Consider the following 21,694-nt stretch of genomic DNA (forward strand, 5'->3'; position numbering starts at 1 on the left):
TTAAACAGTACCACACATTCCATCTCCTCTGGGTTTTCTTCCACGGAAAAAAAAGACCTTCCGAACTTGTTTTTATCTATTTATTTTTTTCCCCATGTGTTAAATCTAGACCGTGTGAACTGTCACGGGCACTAAATCTCATCTCCGTAGCTCATATGAGGGTCATTTGAGAACCGATTTCTTTTTTCAGGCTTCTTAAAATGGAAGAGAGCGCAGACGCGTGACGCATCGCTGCTCACACAAAGTTGCGCTCCTACACCGCATTTACATAAAGACCTCACGATTTCCTCGTGTATATAAATCCCTCGGATCATGACAGGACGTAGGTAGAAGCCTAACGGTAAGTCGCAGCTGAGAGAATCACAGAGGCGTAAAAATGAAGACGGAGAGCGTGGCGCAGACTGTGCCATTCAGTGGCCGAAAGCGGAGTCTTATCGAGGACGCGCGCAGAGACCGAGAGAGGGAGAGAGACAGAGAGAGAGACAAGGAGAGAGACAGGGAGAGCACAACTGCTTCTCCGGGTCCATCACGCAGCGGCGACAATTTGGTTTTTGAAGAGAAAAGCGGTAAGGTTACTCTCCACCTGCTCTTTACGCAGAACAATGACAAACACGCAGGCTTCTTCAAAACTGGGAAAGTCTTCGAGGTGAGTAACTGAGAGCGCGCGCTCTAAAATCGTCAATAAATCTAAAAAAAATATTTAATAAATAGGTCAATAAATCTTATATATGTCATTATACTTATAAATCTCGAATACTTAATAATGGATCTTAAAACCCTCGGGAAAAACCCTCCTATTTGCTGTCAATCATTTCTAAACTGGTAATAATAAAGGATAGTAAACTGCACATGTATTGAGGCTAATTATGGGATCGTTACATCAAGTGTGCTTCCGTTCTTCCTTTCCATATTTTTGTACATTAAATGATCTGATGTATATAACTGAATCGCAATTCGTTTCTTAATAGTGAAATATTAATTAAAGGTACACTTTAAAGGCGCTGTTTTTAGGGTAAAATCCAAGCGATAAGGAAAGGTACAAATTAGTACAATTTCATTGTGTGTGTGTGTGTGTGTGTGTGTGTGTGTGTGTGTGTGTGTGTGTGTGTGTGTGTGTGTGTGTGTGTGTGTTTATCATTTGAAGGAACACTTTCAGAAAAAAAAAATCTGAATTTGGTGGATTATTCATCTGGGGTCTTAAATAGGGTTTTCCCCCCAGATTGTTGAAGCGTGTCTCGAAAAACATCAGTCAATCAATCAATCAATCAATCAATCAATCAATACTGAAATATGAAAAGCTTGTAAAATAAACTCTAAATATTTCTGGAACTCTTTTCTGTCCTCGTATATTATGAACATGTAAAAACATGGCATATTATTATTATTATTATTATTATTATTATTATTATTATTATTATTATTATTATTATTGTTGTTGTTGTTGTTGTTGTTGTTGTTGTAAGATCTAACACCGATATCATATCCTTTACAGAAAAATCACAATAACTAATATTAAATAAAATAATTTAAAAAAAACTACATGGAGGACATGAGCATTTCTTTATTTATTTATTTATTTATTTATTTATTTATTTATTTATTTAAACAATATATTAAACAGGTGTGTAGTTTTTTAAGCGTTATAATGAACGGACCATTAATAATGGTTTATTTTTCAATTCAGCCATAAATACAACTACGTCTTTTGCCAAACAGCATTCACTCATTAATGCGTGTCGCTGTGGAAAGAAGAAACCTCTATACCATGATTTCTGTTAAATAAAGGACCGGTGCGATGGTTCGAGTTTCTTACAGTTTGCCTCCTTGTTTTTTGTGTGTCTCTAATCCAAGACCTTCGAGGCGAAGCTGCTCCACCTGGAGACTCGAACATCTCGGAAGTGTAAGAAAGTGTCCTCAGATGAGCTGGAGTTCTTCATGCAGTGTGAAGTTCACAGCTCTGACACTGACGCCTTCATTAACGCTCTTAGAAGAGTCGGGGACGAAGTGCGGCTTCTGCCTGACGACAGGGGTGCGTAAACCTTTGCACTTACATTCAAATTATCCGGAAAAAAGATAAAAAAAGATGCTGGAACTGTTAAGATTGGTGTAGTTTATTATAACTTTAAAGATGATACTTTAACCTTCTTTTCTTTTCCAAGCAAATGTTTGTTTATTTCCCTTTTTTCTTGACTGCAGTAATTTTGAAATCTTTTAAGAGGCTCCACCCACATGTCACAATGGCGACATGTTACAATGAATTTCCTTTAAAAGCCTGTTTTTTCTTTGTCATCTCATTATGTTATTACTCTCTATTTCCTTAAATCCAGACCGAACAGACATTCAGTGCATTATGTTGTAAATCAGTATTTCTGTGAATAGGTTTACAAAGAAAACATAATACAATATAGAGATCAACTAAACATCACGTCCAGTAAAACATAATAATAAATTAGCCTGAATTTAACAATTAAAAATAAATAAAATGCTACTTAAATATAATGCTACTTGACTTACATGTGCAAATTTATGTTTACAATTATTCTTATAATATTTTTATTTACTTTTTATCGTTTTAGTTCCATGGTTCCCTCGAAAGGTCAATGATCTGGACAAATGCAATAACGTAATTACGAAGTACGACCCGGACCTGGACCAAGATCACCCTGTACGCAACTTATAATCATATAATAATTAAGCGCTGTGTGTCATGCTGTTATGGAAAAATAATCAAACATCTGAGCTGTATAATGAATGATGAGTTAGTGTTATCCCCAATAAGAAGTGTTCTGTTTCTGTCAAAACCACAGCAATTTGTAGATCAGATAGATAGATAGATAGATAGATAGATAGATAGATAGATAGATAGATAGATAGATAGATAGATAGATAGATAGATAGATAGATACTTTATTCAACCTCACAAAGAACATGATGTCAAACATTTTATCCATTTACAGTTGCATATAATTGTAGATTATTTTTATAATAATAAAAAATATTGTATTAATTAATCTCTCACATTTTTATTTTATTTCTTAAAATTCTAAATTTCTTTTTGTCTTGAAGAATTCAGAAAACCTTTTAATGCTGAACAAAGCGTTGAAACTGGAGACTCCTTCCAAATGTTAAATAAACATCTCCTTATGGAAAACACATGCACTTTAATTTATCCATGTAAATGAGCTGTTACTATAGAAACGCTAGCTAGTGTAACAACTGACCAATCAGAATCCAGAATTCATAGTGCTGTGGTATAAACCTATTTCCTGTGAGTACAAACACAGTGTACATTCTGACCTAATGATTAATCCAAGTTTCTATTCAATCAAGGGATTTAGCGATCCGGAATACAGAAAGCGGAGAGCGTTCATCTCTGAGCTGGCTTTCAACTTCAAACAGTAAGTAGGATCGTTAGTTATCATTTATATAGAAGATATATCATTCACAGCTACAGCTTCAGAGTTGAATGAATTTACAGAATATCGAAATAGCTTAAGCGAACCCTGAAAGAGTGCATGGAATAATGCATGTGTTCATTTAACTCAAGACACTGCAGCAAAATTGGAAATGGAATCGTTTCAAATGTAAAAAAAAAAAAAACAGTCATTTGTGAAATAATGAAATGTTTTGTAATTGTTTGCAGGGGCGACCCCTTGCCATACGTCGAATATACTCCGGAAGAGGTTGCCACTTGGTGGGTTTCATATACCGACTTAAATATTAACCTTTGGTCCTGAGGCTGTGCAACCTCAACTAGTGTAGCAGTATTAGCACTAATAGCAGAAGTACCAGTACTCATAGTATCTTAGAAGTAGTAGTACCAGTAGTATTAGTAACAGTAATAGTGATAATATCATTAGCAGTACCGATACTAGTATACTAGTAGTAGCAGTAATACCAATTATATCAGTAGTAGCAGTACCAGTATTAGTAGTAGCATAATAGTAAAAATATCAATATAAGTACCAGTAGTAGTAGTTGAACTAGAAATAGTGGGAGCAGCAGTACCAGTATTAGTAGTAGCACAAGAGAAATAATAGCAGTAGTATTAGTATAGTACTAGTATTGTAGTGGTAGTAGGAGCAGCAGTATCAGCATTAGTAATATCAGCGACAGTAATAACATCATTAGCAGTACAAGTACAAGTAGTAGTAATAGTAGAACTAGTAGAAGCAGCAATACCAGCAGTAGTAGTAATAGTAGTAGTAATACTTGTGCTAGCAGGAGCCGCAGTAATATTAACCCTAGCAGTATTACCAGTACTAGTATTTGTAGTAGCATAATAGTAATAATTTCATTAACAATACAAATTCCAAGCACACTTGTGATCCTGACATGCTTTATGTTTCACCAGGAGAGAAGTGTACAGGACTTTGACCTCCATCTATCCGACTCACGCTTGCAGACAGTTCCTGGACGGACTGCAGCAGCTGGAGAGAGAGTGTGGCTACGCAGAGCACAAAATCCCTCAGCTCAGAGACGTGTCCAGTTTTCTGAAAGGTACCTGAACCTCTACCTGAACCTTTATACCAAATGAAATACACATCCTTACACGACTGCACCTCAGAGCTTCTCAACGTCCCAACATCAGTGACAGGAGTTAGACTAAATCTACTATTTCAAAATAGAAATACTAAGGCGTGAGTAGAGGAGCTCAGAACAATCACATTCTCCGTCTTCATTGTTTCGCCTCTGTGATTCTCTCAGCTACAATCATCTACTGAAATCTAGTGATGGATTTAGAATCGCACCAGACAATCTGGTGACACAGAGAAGAAAGTTCCCTTTTGAGTCAAGATTTTGTCCTCATGAAGTCTCAGGGTTTTTTCCACACCAGAGAGTTTAGTAGACACTTCAGGGTTTTGATTTGTGTTTTCAGAAAAGACAGGATTCCAGCTGCGCCCAGTCGTGGGTTTACTGTCGGCTCGGGACTTCTTGGCGAGTCTGGCGTTCAGGGTGTTCCAGTGCACGCAGTACATTCGCCACTCCTCATCACCCATGCACTCTCCGGAGCCGTACGTCCCTTCACACGCTCTACACTCATTATATTCTCTCGCAAAGCGAACACAAACTGACCAGGCCTTGTTTACTGTACTTTATTTAGGGATTGCTGTCATGAACTGCTCGGACACATCCCCATGCTCACGGACAAAGAGTTCGCTCAGTTTTCACAGGTATTTACTGTTCACTTACAGCATCAATTTTTGGTAGTTATTAAAAAATAAACATATATAGTTCAAATTTTTATACAAATACGTTGTTGTTGTTGTTGTTGTTTTGTATTTTATGAGGGTGGAACTGTACTTAAGTAAAAGAAAGTGTCTTACATAAAATCTTACTGTCAAACATAATCTGACTAAAAATCTAGCCAAAAATATCTAAAAATTCTCAGAAAATTCTATTCATTTTTAATATCCTTTTTAATATCCTTTTATATTCTGAAGATTTATATTCCTATTTCCTTTCATAATATTAAACAAGTGTCAAATATTCTGGTAACTTGCCTGGTTAGCTAATGTTTAATAACCCTCTTGGAAAGAAAGAGGTTGCATTAGTAACGAAAATCCAAATTAGCTGGGATAATATTCACCAAAGCTAACTTACCTCACCATGTTTCTTCTGATTATTCTGTATCACTTCACAATGTTGGAAATGTGACCGTATGTCTTTTGTGTAAGAACACAACTGGGCAAGAAAAATATCTCAAAGTGTTTTTTATGGTCATCACTTTCTTTCCACCAAGCAGTCCCTGACTGTGCAAGTTATATATAAGTTATTATGTATTACAGTAGGACATCTTACTGTTCCAAACCAAATGACACGGGTGGAAATGACCATTTTGAAAATGCTCTGGTGTCATCATTTGAATCCTAATTAATTGGGTCGCATTCTTGAGTAAATAGGGGAAGTGGTGGCTCAAGCAGTTAAGGATCTGGGGTGTTGGTTGGTGGATCAGGGTTCAAGCCTCAGCGCTGGAAAGCTGTCAGTGTTCGGCCCTTGAGCAAGGACCCTAACCCTCTCTGCTTCAGGGGCACTGCATCATAGCTGACCCTGTGCTCTGACCCCAAACTCCAAAGAATTTCGCTGTACTGTAATAGTATATATGTGACAAAACAAAAGGTTCTTATTCTATACTTCTATCCAAATATCACAAAACCTATTGTTCTTGTCCTCTTTTACAAGCACTTGGATAAAACTATTCAGTGTTAAAAGTACAAATCTTGAAAGAAAAAAAAAGTCAATTATTAACAAAGGTACAATCACTAAGAAGGTACAATCCCCACCCTTGCTGTTGTGTTTTAAGGTGTAATTTTCTTATTTAGTTCAGAAGATAAAATGTAATGAGTTCTATTTGAAATCCTCTTCACAGGAGATTGGTCTCGCCTCTCTCGGCGCGTCTGACGAGGACATCGAAAAGCTGTCCACCGTAAGGAGCATTTACTGACGATCATGAACAAATTTGAGTTGTACATGTGACTTATCACTTCTGTATATTCTGTGATAAGCAAATACACGGATCTACTGAAATCTAGTGGTTTGTTTGGGAATTGCACTTTATAAAAACCCTGACTTTACATTAGAGATTTGAATGTAATGAAATATATTATTTAATGTGTATGCTCTTCCTTTTTTTTTTTTTTTTTTTTACAGCTCTACTGGTTCACGGTTGAGTTTGGGCTCTGCAAGCAGAACGGGGCAGTAAAGGCATACGGTGCAGGGCTGTTATCCTCCTATGGAGAACTTGTGGTAAGAAAAAACTTCATAGATTATCTAAAGGGCAGAAATTTCAACACTAACAACAACAAAAAAAGAATTTGTGTCAGTGATAAGTGGGAAGTGGAATTTTGGTATTAAATTGCTGGTTTTTACTTGACTCTATTCACTTTGTACATAAGGGTTCGTTATTGTATTTATTGCATGAAAAACACTTTAAATGAAGAGATATATTGTGGCTGTGTATATACAGATATAATGTTATCAATACATAGCATTATGGAATTTATAGGATGTAATCGATGCCGCAGATTGAAAACATTTAGAACGCGGATTAACAATTAAATACATATCTTTATTCCAAGGAATAATTTTTAAAAGATTTTGCAATAGTCTTGGTGTTATATTTGCTTTTTCCCCTCTTTACACTCAAAATTACAATTAAAAAATTATACACTTGTCAATCATATTTTAAAAAGAAAGTGAGGACACCTACAAGTCCAGTCCATAGTCCATTGGGGGAATCTTCTATATAAATGATAACTAACGATCCTACTTACTGTTTGAAGTTGAAAGCCAGCTCAGAGATGAACGCTCTCCGCTTTCTGTATTCCGGATCGCTAAATCCCTAGATCGAATAGAAACTTGGATTAATCATTAGGTCAGTATGTACACTGTGTTTGTAATCACAGGAAACAGGTTTATACCACAGCACTATGAATTCTGGATTCTGATTGGTCAGTTGTTACACTAGCTAGCATTTCTATAGTAACAGCTCATTTACATGGATAAATTAAAGTGCATGTGTTTTCCATAAGGAGATGTTTATTTAACATTTGGAAGGAGTCTCCAGTTTCAACGCTTTGTTCAGCATTAAAAGGTTTTCTGATTTCTTCAAGACAAAGAAGAAATTTAGAATTTTAAGAAATAAAATAAAAATGTCAGAGATTAATTAATACAATATTTTTTATTATTATAAAAATAATCTACAATTATATGCTTCCTGATGGTGTCAGTTATAATCAGAGAATTCAAATCCAAGAGAATATTTTTTTTCTATTTCTTCAGTGATAACTTGTAGTAATGGACACCGTAGTTAAATTGTGGAAGTACAATGGATCAGCTTTTAAACTCATGCTTCTGTTTGTTTCTTTAGTACGCTCTCTCTAACGGACCCGAATACAAGCCCTTCGTCCCTGCTGAGACGGCGGTCCAGTCGTACCAGGATCAGACGTACCAGCCCGTTTATTTTGTCTCCCAGAGCTTTGAGGATGCGACAAACAAGATGAGGTGAAGCCTTAGAGTGGGTCGAGAATATAATATTAAATGATTAAATGTGAAGTATTTCAGTCTTTAAGTATTTACAAACAATAAATGTATAAATAAGTGAATAAGAAATACAAACGTCTAAAATATTTTAGACTTATTTTTAAATGTAAATAAAATTACTAATAAAATGAATAACAAATATATATAATAACAAATTATATATAATAACAATATATATATATATATATATATATATATATATATATATATATATATATATATATATATATGTATATATAAATAAATGTATTTATTAAAATATTAAAGTGCAGTGTAAAATGTTACTGTGTCTGCTGATTCTAACTGTTAATGATTTTTGTTCTCCAGACAGTACTCATCCACCATCCAGAAGCCGTTCACCATCAGATATGACCCGTATACCTGCTCCATGGAGATCCTGGATGAAGCGGCTAAGATCCAGAATGTTCTGGGCCAAATCAGAAAGGAGCTGAAGATTCTGCACAGTGCGTTAGAGAGGCTGGGCTAAAGATGAGCCTGAAAGTCTGCATCATTATCAACCATACATCAATCACACTCAAAACACCCATCAATCACACTCAAAACACCCATCAATCACACTCAAAACACCCATCAAGCACACTCAAAACACCCATCAATCACACACCGAAAATCCATCAATCACACACAGAAAATCCATCAATCACACTCAAAACACTCATCAATTACACACTGAAAATCCATCAATAACACACCGAAAACCAATCAATCACACACCAAAAATCAATCACACTCAAAATACCCATCAATCACACTCAAAATACCCATCAATCAGACTCAAAACACCCTTCAATCACACCCAAAATACCCATCAATCCCACACCAAACAATAAAACACCAAACACCCATCAATCACACCCCAAAAACCCATCAATCACACACCACATACCAAACAATAAAACACCAAACACCCATCAATCACACACCAAACACCCATCAATCACACACCAAACAATAAAACAACAATCACCTATCAATCACACACCAAAAACTCATCGATCACACCCCAAACACTCATCAATCACACACCAAACACCCATCAATCACACACCAAACACCCATCAATCACACACTAAAACACCCATCAATCACACCCCAAACACTCATCAATCACACACCACATACCAAACATTAAAACACCAAACACCCATCAATCACACACCAAACACCCATCAATCACACACCAAACAATAAAACAACAATCACCTATCAATCACACACCAAAAACTCATCGATCACACCCCAAACACTCATCAATCACACACCAAACACCCATCAATCACACACCAAACACCCATCAATCACACACTAAAACACCCATCAATCACACACCAAACACCTATCAATCACCCACCAACCGAACAACGATCACCTACATATCACCCATAAATCACACAACAATCACACCAATATGGAGATCATGAGATATGTACAGAATACACAAATACAGTGTAAATATTTCTGTCCTCCCACAGAATGATCCTCAGTAGACTTTGTGTGTGTCCAACAGATCAACACGCATTTAATAAATCTTTATTTTTGACTATTCATACTCGAAATGCTTTACATTTAAATTTATCCACAAATTCAGTGATCCATTGAGACCCATGAGTGTAACCTTTTCTAAAAATACATCGGCTAGTATAAGCTATTTAACGACTCTGTTCTCATACACTTGTTAAAGACAATAAAACATTACACGTCTGGTCACAAACATGCTGCTAATTCACCAAACTCCAGCAGATAAAGTTCAGCTGATTAGCTTTCCATCAAGGTGTTTTAATGTTGATGGGTTGTTTGTGGTCACACTTTTTCTGGAGTATCTTTTCCTATCGGTTCTCCTTAGTAGCTCCCCTGAGGAATTTAGTGCCTGTTCACTTCAGTTCTCCAGTCCAAATAAGACCACCCTGCAGCACTGACGTTAAACACAGCTGCTGGAAAAGCTCCTTTGACGAAGTGACATCAAGGTCAGACCTAATAACTGCATGAACTTTAGCATGAACTGAAAGAAATTTGGGAAGTAAATAAAGACCTGGAGGACCTGAAATGCATGCAAGATTTGAAAGAGAGTTCAGAAGCACACAAGTGATTAATTACAGCCCGTATCTCATCTTACGTGCCACGCGATCCAGCCAGCAAATCCCTTTGCAAAACCAAGGCCTGGATCCAAATCCAGCCTGGATCAAAACAAATCTGCGTTGCCATGGCATCAAGATAAGCATTGAGGCTTCTGGTTTTATCCACAAACCCTTAGCGCTTATCATACTGCCACAAAATGTGTTTTAGCATTACCATGGATATCAGCAGGGAGGAGGTCGAGGAGTTCATTGAAAAAAAAAAAAAAACAGAAACAGAGAAGTTCTTTTGCTTATATTTTAACACTAATGAACAATCTTAATAAATTATTAATCAGTTCATGTACTGACTTTTTAAACAGAATTACAGAAAGAGTTCTGACTAAGCTAACAATTTTCCAAACTGAGAAAGTTTCCCAGAATCTAAACATCTTCTGAAACAGCATCTGAACCTCTTGCGTGTCCGATGCAAACTTTAAGCTGTAAATCTGATCTTATCAGTTGTAACTCGGACCGCACCACCAGATGGCAGCATTTGCTTAAAATGACACCAAGGCTCTGGATCGCTTGCACGGTTCCTGTGAGAACTCTGGTTTCTGGTTCGTGAGTCTTCATCCACTCTGAGTTATTATGTCCTTTGGAAAGATATGTGTGTGTGTGTGTGTGTGTGTGTGTGTGTGTGTGTGTGTGTGTGTGTGTGTGTGTGGAGAGATGTGGCGGTGGTTGACGTCGACTTCTCACACGCAGATGTTCCAGCGCTCGTTTCACACCACATTGGACTTGTTCAAACAAAGCCGGAGAACCTGGAGAGCAGGACAGTGTTATGATTGTGGATGGTGGTTTTGCAGCTGCGCTCCAAGATACATAGAGGACTGACTAAGGAGTCGAGGTTCCCCAAAAACCTCCTCCTGTAACCAGCCACCTCAGCTGTACAACAGCACCCACAGCCATGTGTGTATTCAGCACAATATGACTAATTGTTACACTCGGATCTCTCTCACACACACCTGTAAAAACAACAACACAAACAAGACAAGAGGACTATAAAAACATTATGTTAAGATGACCGTCTTGTCGAGATGGTTCTCTTGCCACGTTACAAGAGACTGAGCAACAACTCTCACTAGTTCTAGTTCCACATCTTCCCCATCCTTACCTTCTGTCCAAGCCCCAATCTGTCTTTATGAACATTAGGAAAACTTCTGAAATGTTTTACCAAATAAATAAATAAATAAATAAATAAAACTAAAAGATTGATTAAAAGACTAAGTTTACTGAATAATTTAGCTCATGATTATTAACTGACCCGAGTACTGGCTTATTAATCAACACACATACTAACTTACCTCAATAACTGACTCAAGCACTAGATTTAAATACTTAATGATTCATTCACTGACTTAAATACTGTCCTATTACCTTATTAACTGACATGATTACTGGCTGTTAAACAGATTTAGAAGCTGCCTGAAATGATTACTGACATATTTACTGACTTAGGTAATGACTTGCAAACTTATTAAGTACCTCAAATGCTTACTGTCTTATTAACAGTCATAAGTACTGAATTTACTTACTGATTGACTTATTAGCTGACTTGCATACTGCCTTAGTAACTGACAAGTTCTTACTGAAATAAACAATTACTTATCAACCAACTTACTAACTTAAATGACTCAAGTACTTACTGGCTTATTAACGGACAGCTACTGACTTTTTAAATGACTTTATGACTGTCTTAACTGACTTTTGTACTAACCTAAGAATTATATACTACCTATTAACTGCCTCATGCACTGACTTACTGATGCTGAGTCAGTATTTTAGTCACTGACTTGCATAATTGACAACTGACACGTGACTTGTGAACAAGTGAACCGACTTATGGAATAACTTCTTGACCAGCTTGAGTATTTATTATCCGACTCATGTACTGACCTACTGACATATTTTTGAATTTACCAAGTACGTTAAGTATGCAGTGACATGTTAATTTACTGATTCTACTTTAAATTACACACATTTCTGACTTGACACATGATTACTTGATTACACATGACTTGATACTGACGCATACACTCACTCTCTCTCGCACACTCTCTCTCTCTAGTACACTCTCTCGCGCGCACACTCTCTCTCTCTAGTACACTCTCTCGCGCGCACACTCTCTCTCTAGTACACTCTCTCGCGCGCAGTCTCTCTCTCGCACACTCTCTCTCTAGTACACTCTCTCGCGCGCACACTCTCTCTCTCTAGTACACTCTCTCGCGCACGCACTCTCTCTCTCTCTCGCACACTCTCTCTAGTACACTCTCTCTCGCGCACACTCTCTCTCTAGTACACTCTCTCGCGCGCACAGTCTCTCTCTCGCACACACTCTCTCTCTAGTACACTCTCTCGCGCGCACACTCTCTCTCTCTCTAGTACACTCTTTCGCGCGCACAGTCTCTCTCTCGCGCACGCACTCTCGCGCACGCTCTCTCTCTCTCGCACACTCTCTCTCTCTCGCACTCTCTCTCTCTCTCGCGCACACACTCTCTCTCTCTCGCACACACTCTCTCTCTCGCACACACTCTCTCTCTCTCGCACACACACTCTCTCTCTCTCTCTCGCGCACACACACTCTCTCGCACACTCTCTCTCTCTCTCTCTCTCTCGCACACTCTCTCTCGCGCACACACACACTCTCTCTCTCTCTCTCTCTCTCTCTCACACACACACACACACACACTCATTTACTGCCTTGTTAACTTACAATGATGTTCTTGTTAACTGACTGACATATTGAATAATTACTGTCCAGATAAGCAAAGCACTTGTGTGCCAAGAAGCAAAAATGTAAAATCATAAAGATGGTGTGTAAGTTGATCATGTCAACCAAACTAAAGCTAGTAACCAGCCTGCTACACTGTGGTTCTGTGGTAAATGAGAAACAGAAAACAGCAGTTCACCTCACTACTAGTTACTCTTTTACAAAACTCTGAGATCTCTGTTTCTGCAGAAAAAAATGAAGAGTAATTGGTCCAAGTTCAGTGTAAATGGCAATATTTACCCAGAATACGCTGCCCGAAACAGTGTGTCTGTGAGAGAGAAAAAAGCGATGTGAAAGTAGGTCATTGTTTTCTTCTCTTCTCCTCTCCAGTGTAATGGGACATCACGGACATGACACTTTGCAGAGAGACGAGGGGGGTGTAGGGTGGGGGGTAGGGGGACGGATGTTAGGCAGAAACAAAAGCACAGAGGAAAAAGGGCCATTGTCTTACTGAGACAACTGAAAACATGGAGCCAGAACTCTTGAAAAAATGTTTTGATTTATTAAAGAGGTAAGCTGCAAAAAAAGAAAGAAAGAAAAAAAAAGCAATCTTTAGAGGCATGACAAAAAGCTGCCTCACATCTCGGTCATCCAGAAAGAGAGCTTTCGGTCTCCGCCGATCACGCACAGGGGGAGCGTTCTGTGCCAGGACAGACCAGAGCCCACCACTGATGACCCGATCATCACAGGCTGGAGGGATAGAGTACAGAATGAGACGTCACGTATTAATACCACACACACACACACACACACACACACACACACACACACACACACACACACACACACACACACACACACACACTCGCTCACTCACACGCACACTCGCTCACTCACACGCACTCTCTCGCACTCGCTCACTCACACGCACTCTCTCGCACACGCTCACTCACACGCACTCTCTCGCACGCACTCTCTCGCACGCACTCTCTCGCACGCACTCTCTCGCACACGCACTCTCTCGCACACGTACTCTCTCGCACACTCACACGCACTCTCTCGCACACTCACACGCACTCTCTCGCACACTCACACGCACTCTCTCGCACACTCACACGCACTCTCTCGCACACTCACACGCACTCTCTCGCACACTCACACGCACTCTCTCGCACACTCACACGCACTCTCTCGCACACTCACACGCACTCTCTCGCACACTCACACGCACTCTCTCGCACACTCACACGCACTCTCTCGCACGCTCACGTACTCTCTCGCACACTCACACGCACTCTCTCGCACACTCACACGCACTCTCTCGCACACTCACACGCACTCTCTCGCACACTCACACGCACTCTCTCGCACACTCACACGCACTCTCTCGCACACTCACACGCACTCTCTCGCACGCTCACGTACTCTCTCGCACGCTCACGTACTCTCTCGCACGCTCACGTACTCTCTCGCACGCACACGCTCTCTCTCGCACGCACACGCTCTCTCTCGCACGCACACACTCTCTCTCGCACGCACACGCTCTCTCTCGCACACACACTCTCTCTCTCTCTCTCTCGCACACACACTCTCTCTCTCTCGCACACACACTCTCTCTCTCTCGCACACACACTCTCTCTCTCGCACACACACTCTCTCTCTCTCTCTCTCTCTCGCACACACACTCTCTCTCTCTCTCTCGCACACACACTCTCTCTCTCTCTCTCTCTCTCGCGCACACACTCTCTCTCTCTCTCTCTCTCTCGCGCACACACTCTCTCTCTCTCTCTCTCGCACACACACTCTCTCTCTCTCTCTCGCACACACACTCTCTCTCTCTCTCTCGCACACACTCTCTCTCTCTCTCTCGCACACACACTCTCTCTCTCTCTCTCGCACACACACTCTCTCTCTCTCTCTCGCACACACACTCTCTCTCTCTCTCGCACACACACTCTCTCTCTCTCGCACACACACACTCTCTCTCTCTCGCACACACACTCTCTCTCTCTCTCTCTCTCTCGCACACACACTCTCTCTCTCTCTCGCACACACACTCTCTCTCTCTCTCGCACACACACTCTCTCTCTCTCTCGCACACACACTCTCTCTCTCTCTCTCGCACACACACTCTCTCTCTCTCTCGCACACACACTCTCTCTCTCTCTCTCGCACACACACTCTCTCTCTCTCTCGCACACACACTCTCTCTCTCTCTCTCGCACACACTCTCTCTCTCTCTCTCTCTCGCACACACACTCTCTCTCTCTCTCTCTCGCACACACTCTCTCTCTCTCTCTCTCTCTCGCACACACACTCTCTCTCTCTCTCTCGCACACACACTCTCTCTCTCTCTCTCGCACACACACTCTCTCTCTCTCTCTCGCACACACACTCTCTCTCTCTCTCGCACACACACTCACCTGCGGGTGACTGAGGTGATGCACCAGTAACTGGCTGCTGATCTTTCCCGGACAGCCGGTGGTGGCAAAAATATTCTCGTTTGCTCTCGACCACCTGAGAGATGCAGAACACACACACACACACACACACGTATGTATACACACACACATAGGATGGTAAATTGTGTCTGAGAAGCTGATATGAAGTGTCATGGCTTACCTGAAGAGTCGAGCTTTGTCCAAATGCACTGGTCTCTTGTCCTGAGGATAACTATTACAAAAAGATTGAAGTGTTTATCTCTATGACGAGAAAGGATTTATTAACAATAAGCCCTATCTGGAGGGGCAATTTCGATTGTTAGTCACTTTTCAAGGCAGAAAGTGTATCAGGTGCGTTAACTAGATTCTAGAGGATGACTTGTAGATTCTCAGGAGCGAGGCCCTTCACTCTTGTATAGAACTTCTGGGTAAGTGCGTCCGCCAAAATACAGTAAATGGCGACTCTCCCTCTCCTTTTTAACCCTTCGTTAAATTAAGATCCATGTCAAACAGTAATGGTGTGACTTTTAAACTGAGGCGACTTTACAAAAAGCGCATCAGACATCAGCAGACCCTGGAGGCGCTGCATGCTCATGACTGCGCGATCAGACGCTCCGCTCACGGCTTACGGCCGAAATCCATAATCATGAAGGTTGAAATCGCTCAGGATGTATTTTATTTGTGTGCTCTGGTATCCAGCAGGAGAACTTTATTTTAATACTGCTGAGCTTTTTGGAGCACTTTTTTTTTTTATCAGTGAAAAAAAAACAATTTCTGGCTTCGGGACCTTCAAAGTTACTTGTGTTGGTTTGGTTTGAAACCGTGGCGGATTTGTTAACTTGCTCCAGGAAAGGTCTGTTTGCTCGTTTTTAATGCCAGCCGAACGCCCTCTTTCTGTGAGAACGGTTCGCAGGAAAATACATATACAATACACAAGCGGAACACATCGACAGGGCATATAAGTCAGGGACACTGAAGAGAGAGATGGGAAGGAGACGGTACCTAGAGCGTGTGATGTCCCAGATCATCCAGTCGCTCCCCACCACGGCGCCCACTTTAATGGTGTTCATGAGGCACCAGTCAGCAGACATGATCGGCATCTGCCCGCTGTCCAGAGACAGAATGGCCCGCTGGGTGACGAGGTCATAGAAACGAATGGTGCCCTTTTTCTCAGCCACCATCAGCTGCGAGGGAGCAAAGAGAAAGCTCCTCAGCACCCGTGACAGAACAGCGTTCGGTCATTATTAGATGCAGAAGCAAAGAAGAGGTCGTTATGATGATGTAATACTCGCATTCTTTCCCCAGAGCCCATTTATAGCCTCGGGACAGGACTCGAATCGAGCCGAAGACGGCGTGTGCTCTGAGCTGAGAACATCCTGAGCCTGAACTGAGGGGACTCTCAGTACTTCGGCTTACCTTAAACGCATCCTCGGGATGCCAGCACACCGAGACCCCAGGAGACCACAGCCGGAACAATATGCATTCATTCCCTTTCAGATCCCAAACCCTGAGGGACAAGAAAGAAAGAAAGCAAAAAAGAAAGAAAGTAAATATAAATATATACCTGGAGTGTCCTAAAAAAAACCTTTATATTTACATTTCTGGCATTTAGCAGACTTCCTTATCCAGAGTGACTTACATTTTTATTTCATTTTATACAACTGGGCAACTAAGGGTTAAGGGCCTTGCTCAGGGGCCCAGCAGAGACAGCCTGGTGGACCTGGGATTCTAACCCACAACCTTCCAATCAGTAGTAAACCACTAGGCTACCACAACCCCCAGATACTAAGATGACATACATTTCCAGGCGACCTTTACTACCGCTTATCCGAACCGAGCCTGTGCCTATCTCAGGCGTCATCGGGCATTGAGGCAGGATACACCCTGGACGGAGTGCCAACCCATCACAGGGCACACACACTCTCACACAATGGACAATTTACCAGAGATGCCAATCAACCTACCATGCATGTCTTTGGACCGGGGGAGGAAACCGGAGTACCCGGAGGAAACCCCCGAGGCACGAGGAGAACATGCAAACTCCACACACACAAGGCGGAGGTGGGAATCGAACCCCCAACCCTGGAGGTGTGAGGTGAACGTGCTAACCACTAAGCCACCGTGCCCCCATCTTAGTGTACAGTATATTTAAAAGATTTGCACTAGAAGCATGTGGATGGTTAAGCGGGCAGCTCTTAAAAGACTGAACTCATGGTACATGATCTTTAATGTTTTATTCAGCTCGGTGCTGAAAGCTGGATAGTGAAGGAGAATCGCTCGCTCATCCATCGCCGCATAGTCACACACACCTGATCCTAGGATCACTTAAAGCCCCATGAGGTGCACGTGGACGCACGGATATTAACATTTGGGTACAAGTCTCGGTGTCTAGCTTTCAATTGCATTCAAGTGCAAGCAGATGTCAAAAGCAAGAGTAGGACATGAGCCAGACGGAGAGGAAATACAAAAAGATAAAACTGGGACAGCCAGCGTTGTCCTTATGTGCTCTAAATCCACACACACAAACAAATCAAACAAAGCAGAGAAATGAAAAGAAAAAAAAGAAAAAAGAGAGAGAGAGACGTGCTGTAAAAAAATGCCCTCAAACAACTAATTAAGCACACAAAAGGAAGTGGATGAGGTATTGTGTGACAAAAATATCCTCGGCAAGCGGTGACCCGCTGAGCACCGACGTGGGGTTCAGAGGTTGTTTCGGTTCTGACGAGTTCCTTAAACACGCATGAAAAATATGACGAGAAGAAGGAGGGGAAAAAACATTTTCAGACAGACTGATAACTCACAGTAAAATGTGTGTGTGTGTGTGTGTGTGTGTTTGTGTTTGTGGGTTGGAGGAAATGTTCGACTCTTTGGCTGCAGCCCCACTGAGCACCCAGTGACGAACGAGCAATAAAAGCCGCTCTCCGGGGTATCATCAAGACGACTGTGTTCTCCAACAAGAGCGTGGAGTTCTTGCATGTCATAAATCCCCGAACTTTTGCAGCTTGACTCGAGTCCAAGAGACGACAGGGACTGCCAGTGCCGTGTTTCCCTTCCCAGGAAAACAGGCTTTCTTGCTCTTTAATTTGGCCTCTCGCAAAGCCACAAAGACATCCTGGCCATGGTGAACCCAGATAGAGTGAGTGGAAGAAAGACACAGAGGTAGAGAGGTAGAGAGAGAGAGAGAGAGAGAGAGAGAGAGAGAGAGAGAGAGAGAGTGATAGAGAGAAAGGGGATAGGGAGAGAGAGAGAGAAAGAGCAAGAGACAGAGCGAGAGAGAGAGAGAGAGAGAGCGAAAGAGGGGACGGGTGAGGGGCGAGTGAAAGAGGAGTGAGAAAGGGGATCGGGAGAGAGAGAGAGAAAGAGCAAGAGAGACAGAGCGAGAGACAGAGGTAGAGAGAGAGAGAACACAAAAAAAATGGTGGTGAGGGGGCGAGAGAAAAAGAGTGATAGAGAGAAAAGGGGATAGGGAGAGAGAGAGAGAGAAAGAGCAAGAGAGAGACAGAGTGAGAGAGAGACAGAGGTAGAGAGAGAGAGAACACGGGGCGGTGGGCGAGGGGGGGGGGAATCACTTAGATGTAGCACATCAGAGCTCGCAGGTGGTTGCAGGGGTCTCGTGGAACTGAAACAGAATGATGAGGTCGCCGTAAGGACTTCAGGAAAGTGCTCGGTGCGGCGTGTCGTGAATCTGAATTTGCGCGCTCGACGACTTCCTGTGTATCAGATGAGCAAATACGAGAAAGAAAAGGTAGGTAAGGGATAAGAGAAGTCGGGCTACACGAGAGCCGGCATCTCCACAAAGCAGCCTGCGTGACCTGATCAGACCTTCACACTCCAGCACAAGTGAGATATCAAACCGCGACACACAAACACGGGCTGAAACGCTTCCGCTCGCTCGCTGCTGTTGCCAAGCGAAAGAGATCAATCGCACGCAACACCAGAAACCACCGACCACCGATGAACCGACGGTGCACTCGAACCGGTGGTGTGGGAATGTGGAAGGAAAAAAAACACACAAACCAACCAAAACCGACCGGTTCTCTGGAACACCAACAAGATGATTATTTAGTCTCAGCTCAAGCAGAAGACGATGACGTGCTCGTGTTCAGCAGTTCTCCAGTCCTGTGATAACGACTGGCTTTCTGACGCCGAGACCTCGGCCGTCAGCTGATTTCCATTAACACACTCAACGCTCCGGTTACTAATGAAATAAAAAAATAGTACCACAAACAAAAACGCACATTTTTTTTTTACACGTACGTAAAATGGATTATAAAATTATAAACACAAACAAACAACACAACCAAATCTCTGCAAGTAGGCATTTCGTTTCCAAGAAAAAAAATATGTTCCAAATAAATAAACAATAATAAAAAACCCTTTAACGTCATGATATTTCAGCCTGTGTTTCTTACAGGATCGGATCAAATTCCTTCTGTTTCTTTTTCCCGGTATCCGAGCCGGACCAAATGAAATAAATAAATAAATAAAACTGAGCAGGATGTCTCCCTGAGTCAGGACTCAGCATTCAGGTGAGCTCAACACTTTAATAACGAACTCCGTCAACCCAGCAATTCCCTGGAGTGACCTGCACTTCCATCACTCGCCTGCCAGTGGCAGTGAGGATTAAACCGGGGCTGCGACACACACACACACACACACATATATACACACACACACACACATAAACATACACATACACACACACACACACACAGACAAATATACACACATACAAACACACATACACACACACACACACACACACACACACACACATACACACATACACACACGCACACATATATACACACACGCACACATATACACACATACATATATGTACACACATATACACACACACACACACACACACACACACACACACACACACACACACACACACACACACACACACACACACCAATGAGGCCCAATGTTAAAACGACACAGGTCAAGTGAATAACAATAGCTGTGTCCTGATTGACACACTACAGACTTACACGATGTACTCTAGTGTATGACTGAGAAGAAACTGCGCTTCTTTAAAAGTCATTAATAAGATGTCTTGTCCACCGGAGTGTCACCTGCCATCTTGAATTAGTTTTTTTATCCAGCGTCAGTGCCTGGTAGCCGCCGCCCCTCCTCCACTACATAAGCAAAGCTTCGAGTGTGGCGTGTGTGAAGCATCCAGCGTTCTACACGTGGTTCTTTTCCTTGTTGCTGAACACGTGACTCATACAAATAATAATAATGACTGTATGACTGTAATGACAAATAATCGCATGACTGTATTAATGCACACAATAATCTGGTCGTACGTCAGTCGGTGGCTGATCGGACTTCCAGGCGAGCTTGTCGGAGCTTTGACTTGGCCAGAGAGTGAACTAATGAATATAGGATTTGACCGCCACTTAAGAGTAGAACGATTTTGTCATGTTTTTGGATGGGAAAAGCGATATCTCGTTGCTTACGCATTCAAATCAAGCCTGCGTTTACAGACACGCCCCTCCCCCACCCCCGTTCCCCCCCTTTTATTGCTCCCATGTTACTTCTGGTCTAGACGCAAATGCACGCCTGCGTCTTTGATCAGACGAGACCATGTGAATGAAAAGTGTGCTGTGGTTGTGTGGGAGGATTTAAAAAGACATCTGTCGCTCTTTTTCATGCTCTGCTACGTTTCCACGACGTGACAGAAGCGAAATCTTTCTGCAGATGGAGATGTTTTCTCTGGCCGGAGAGGGACACGGAGGCCGAGGCCGGGGATGTGGATGTCTCCTCTCCCACACGCCGGGGTTTAAAGTTTGCGTCTTTCTGATGCCCTCAGAGTGTTCCAGAAACTGCTGACACGTTCATCAGAGTCAGCACTAATAGTGATGTGCCCTTGATCACATGCTGAATACCAAAAGCTGTCAAAGTGTGCACGCCGGGGCCCGAGGTATTAATCATTCACAAGCTCATCGCACAGAAGCGATCAGAGACTTTTTTCAAACCCGCGGCTCGTCCGGTTCGTATCCGACACCATTAATTCTGATGGGTTCGCTGTGGAACGTTTCGCCCTCTGACTGTGATAAAGCCTGAGATTCTCGCTCTTTCATCCTGACCTCGCGTTTGAACCTGCGCCAACACCAACAGTGCGGCCGCGAGGAGGATGAGCGCGGCGCTCTGAGGACGCACACCGGGGTGATGGGTGAAGCAAAACATTAGTGTAGTGCTATGGAGAGGAAGAGTGCTGTGTCTAGACGCATGCTGGAGTGGATATGAAGTGGAGGAGACAGGCATCCTGAAGAGTGGGATAACAAAAACAGGGTTAGGAACACACACACACACACACGTGCGTACAGTAGAGCCGGTCCATATAGTGCATA

General features: G+C 42.0%; 2 protein-coding genes across 3 annotated transcripts in view; one reads left to right on the forward strand and one right to left on the reverse strand.

Annotated features, from left to right (window-relative positions):
• Nucleotides 1–174: 174 nt before the first annotated feature.
• th2 (tyrosine hydroxylase 2) lies at nt 175–9,611 on the forward strand. The gene is made up of 12 exons (XM_027160344.2): nt 175–646; nt 1,852–2,029; nt 2,577–2,665; nt 3,331–3,398; nt 3,644–3,694; nt 4,355–4,500; nt 4,880–5,015; nt 5,105–5,174; nt 6,371–6,427; nt 6,652–6,747; nt 7,871–8,004; nt 8,371–9,611. Exons 1-12 carry the CDS (start codon nt 377–379, stop codon nt 8,528–8,530), a joined length of 1,455 nt encoding a protein of 484 aa, XP_027016145.1. The 5' UTR covers nt 175–376; the 3' UTR covers nt 8,531–9,611.
• Nucleotides 9,612–13,428: 3,817 nt separating this feature from the next.
• Nucleotides 13,429–21,694, reverse strand: part of nup37 (nucleoporin 37) — a 17,488-nt gene continuing 9,222 nt past the window's right edge. For both annotated transcript variants that reach the window (XM_047804161.1, XM_047804160.1), the window contains exons 6-10: nt 16,746–16,836; nt 16,332–16,513; nt 15,511–15,561; nt 15,312–15,405; nt 13,429–13,638 (exon numbers count right to left, since the gene is read on the reverse strand). In XM_047804161.1, the coding sequence (XP_047660117.1) occupies nt 13,525–13,638; nt 15,312–15,405; nt 15,511–15,561; nt 16,332–16,513; nt 16,746–16,836 (532 nt within the window). In that variant the 3' untranslated portion in view covers nt 13,429–13,524. The remainder of the gene's footprint in view (nt 13,639–15,311; nt 15,406–15,510; nt 15,562–16,331; nt 16,514–16,745; nt 16,837–21,694) is intronic.

The sequence above is a fragment of the Tachysurus fulvidraco genome, chromosome 19 (assembly GCF_022655615.1).
Source record: "Tachysurus fulvidraco isolate hzauxx_2018 chromosome 19, HZAU_PFXX_2.0, whole genome shotgun sequence".
NCBI classification, from domain to species: domain Eukaryota; kingdom Metazoa; phylum Chordata; class Actinopteri; order Siluriformes; family Bagridae; genus Tachysurus; species Tachysurus fulvidraco.

Excerpts from the sequence above, each read along its gene's own strand:
- th2 (XM_027160344.2), top strand. The coding sequence starts at position 377 with ATGAAGACGGAGAGCGTGGCGCAGACTGTGCCATTCAGTGGCCGAAAG. Across the intron at positions 2,030-2,576 it reads GCTTCTGCCTGACGACAGGG|TTCCATGGTTCCCTCGAAAG; the intron begins GTGCGTAAACCT and ends TTATCGTTTTAG. Across the intron at positions 2,666-3,330 it reads ACCTGGACCAAGATCACCCT|GGATTTAGCGATCCGGAATA; the intron begins GTACGCAACTTA and ends TATTCAATCAAG.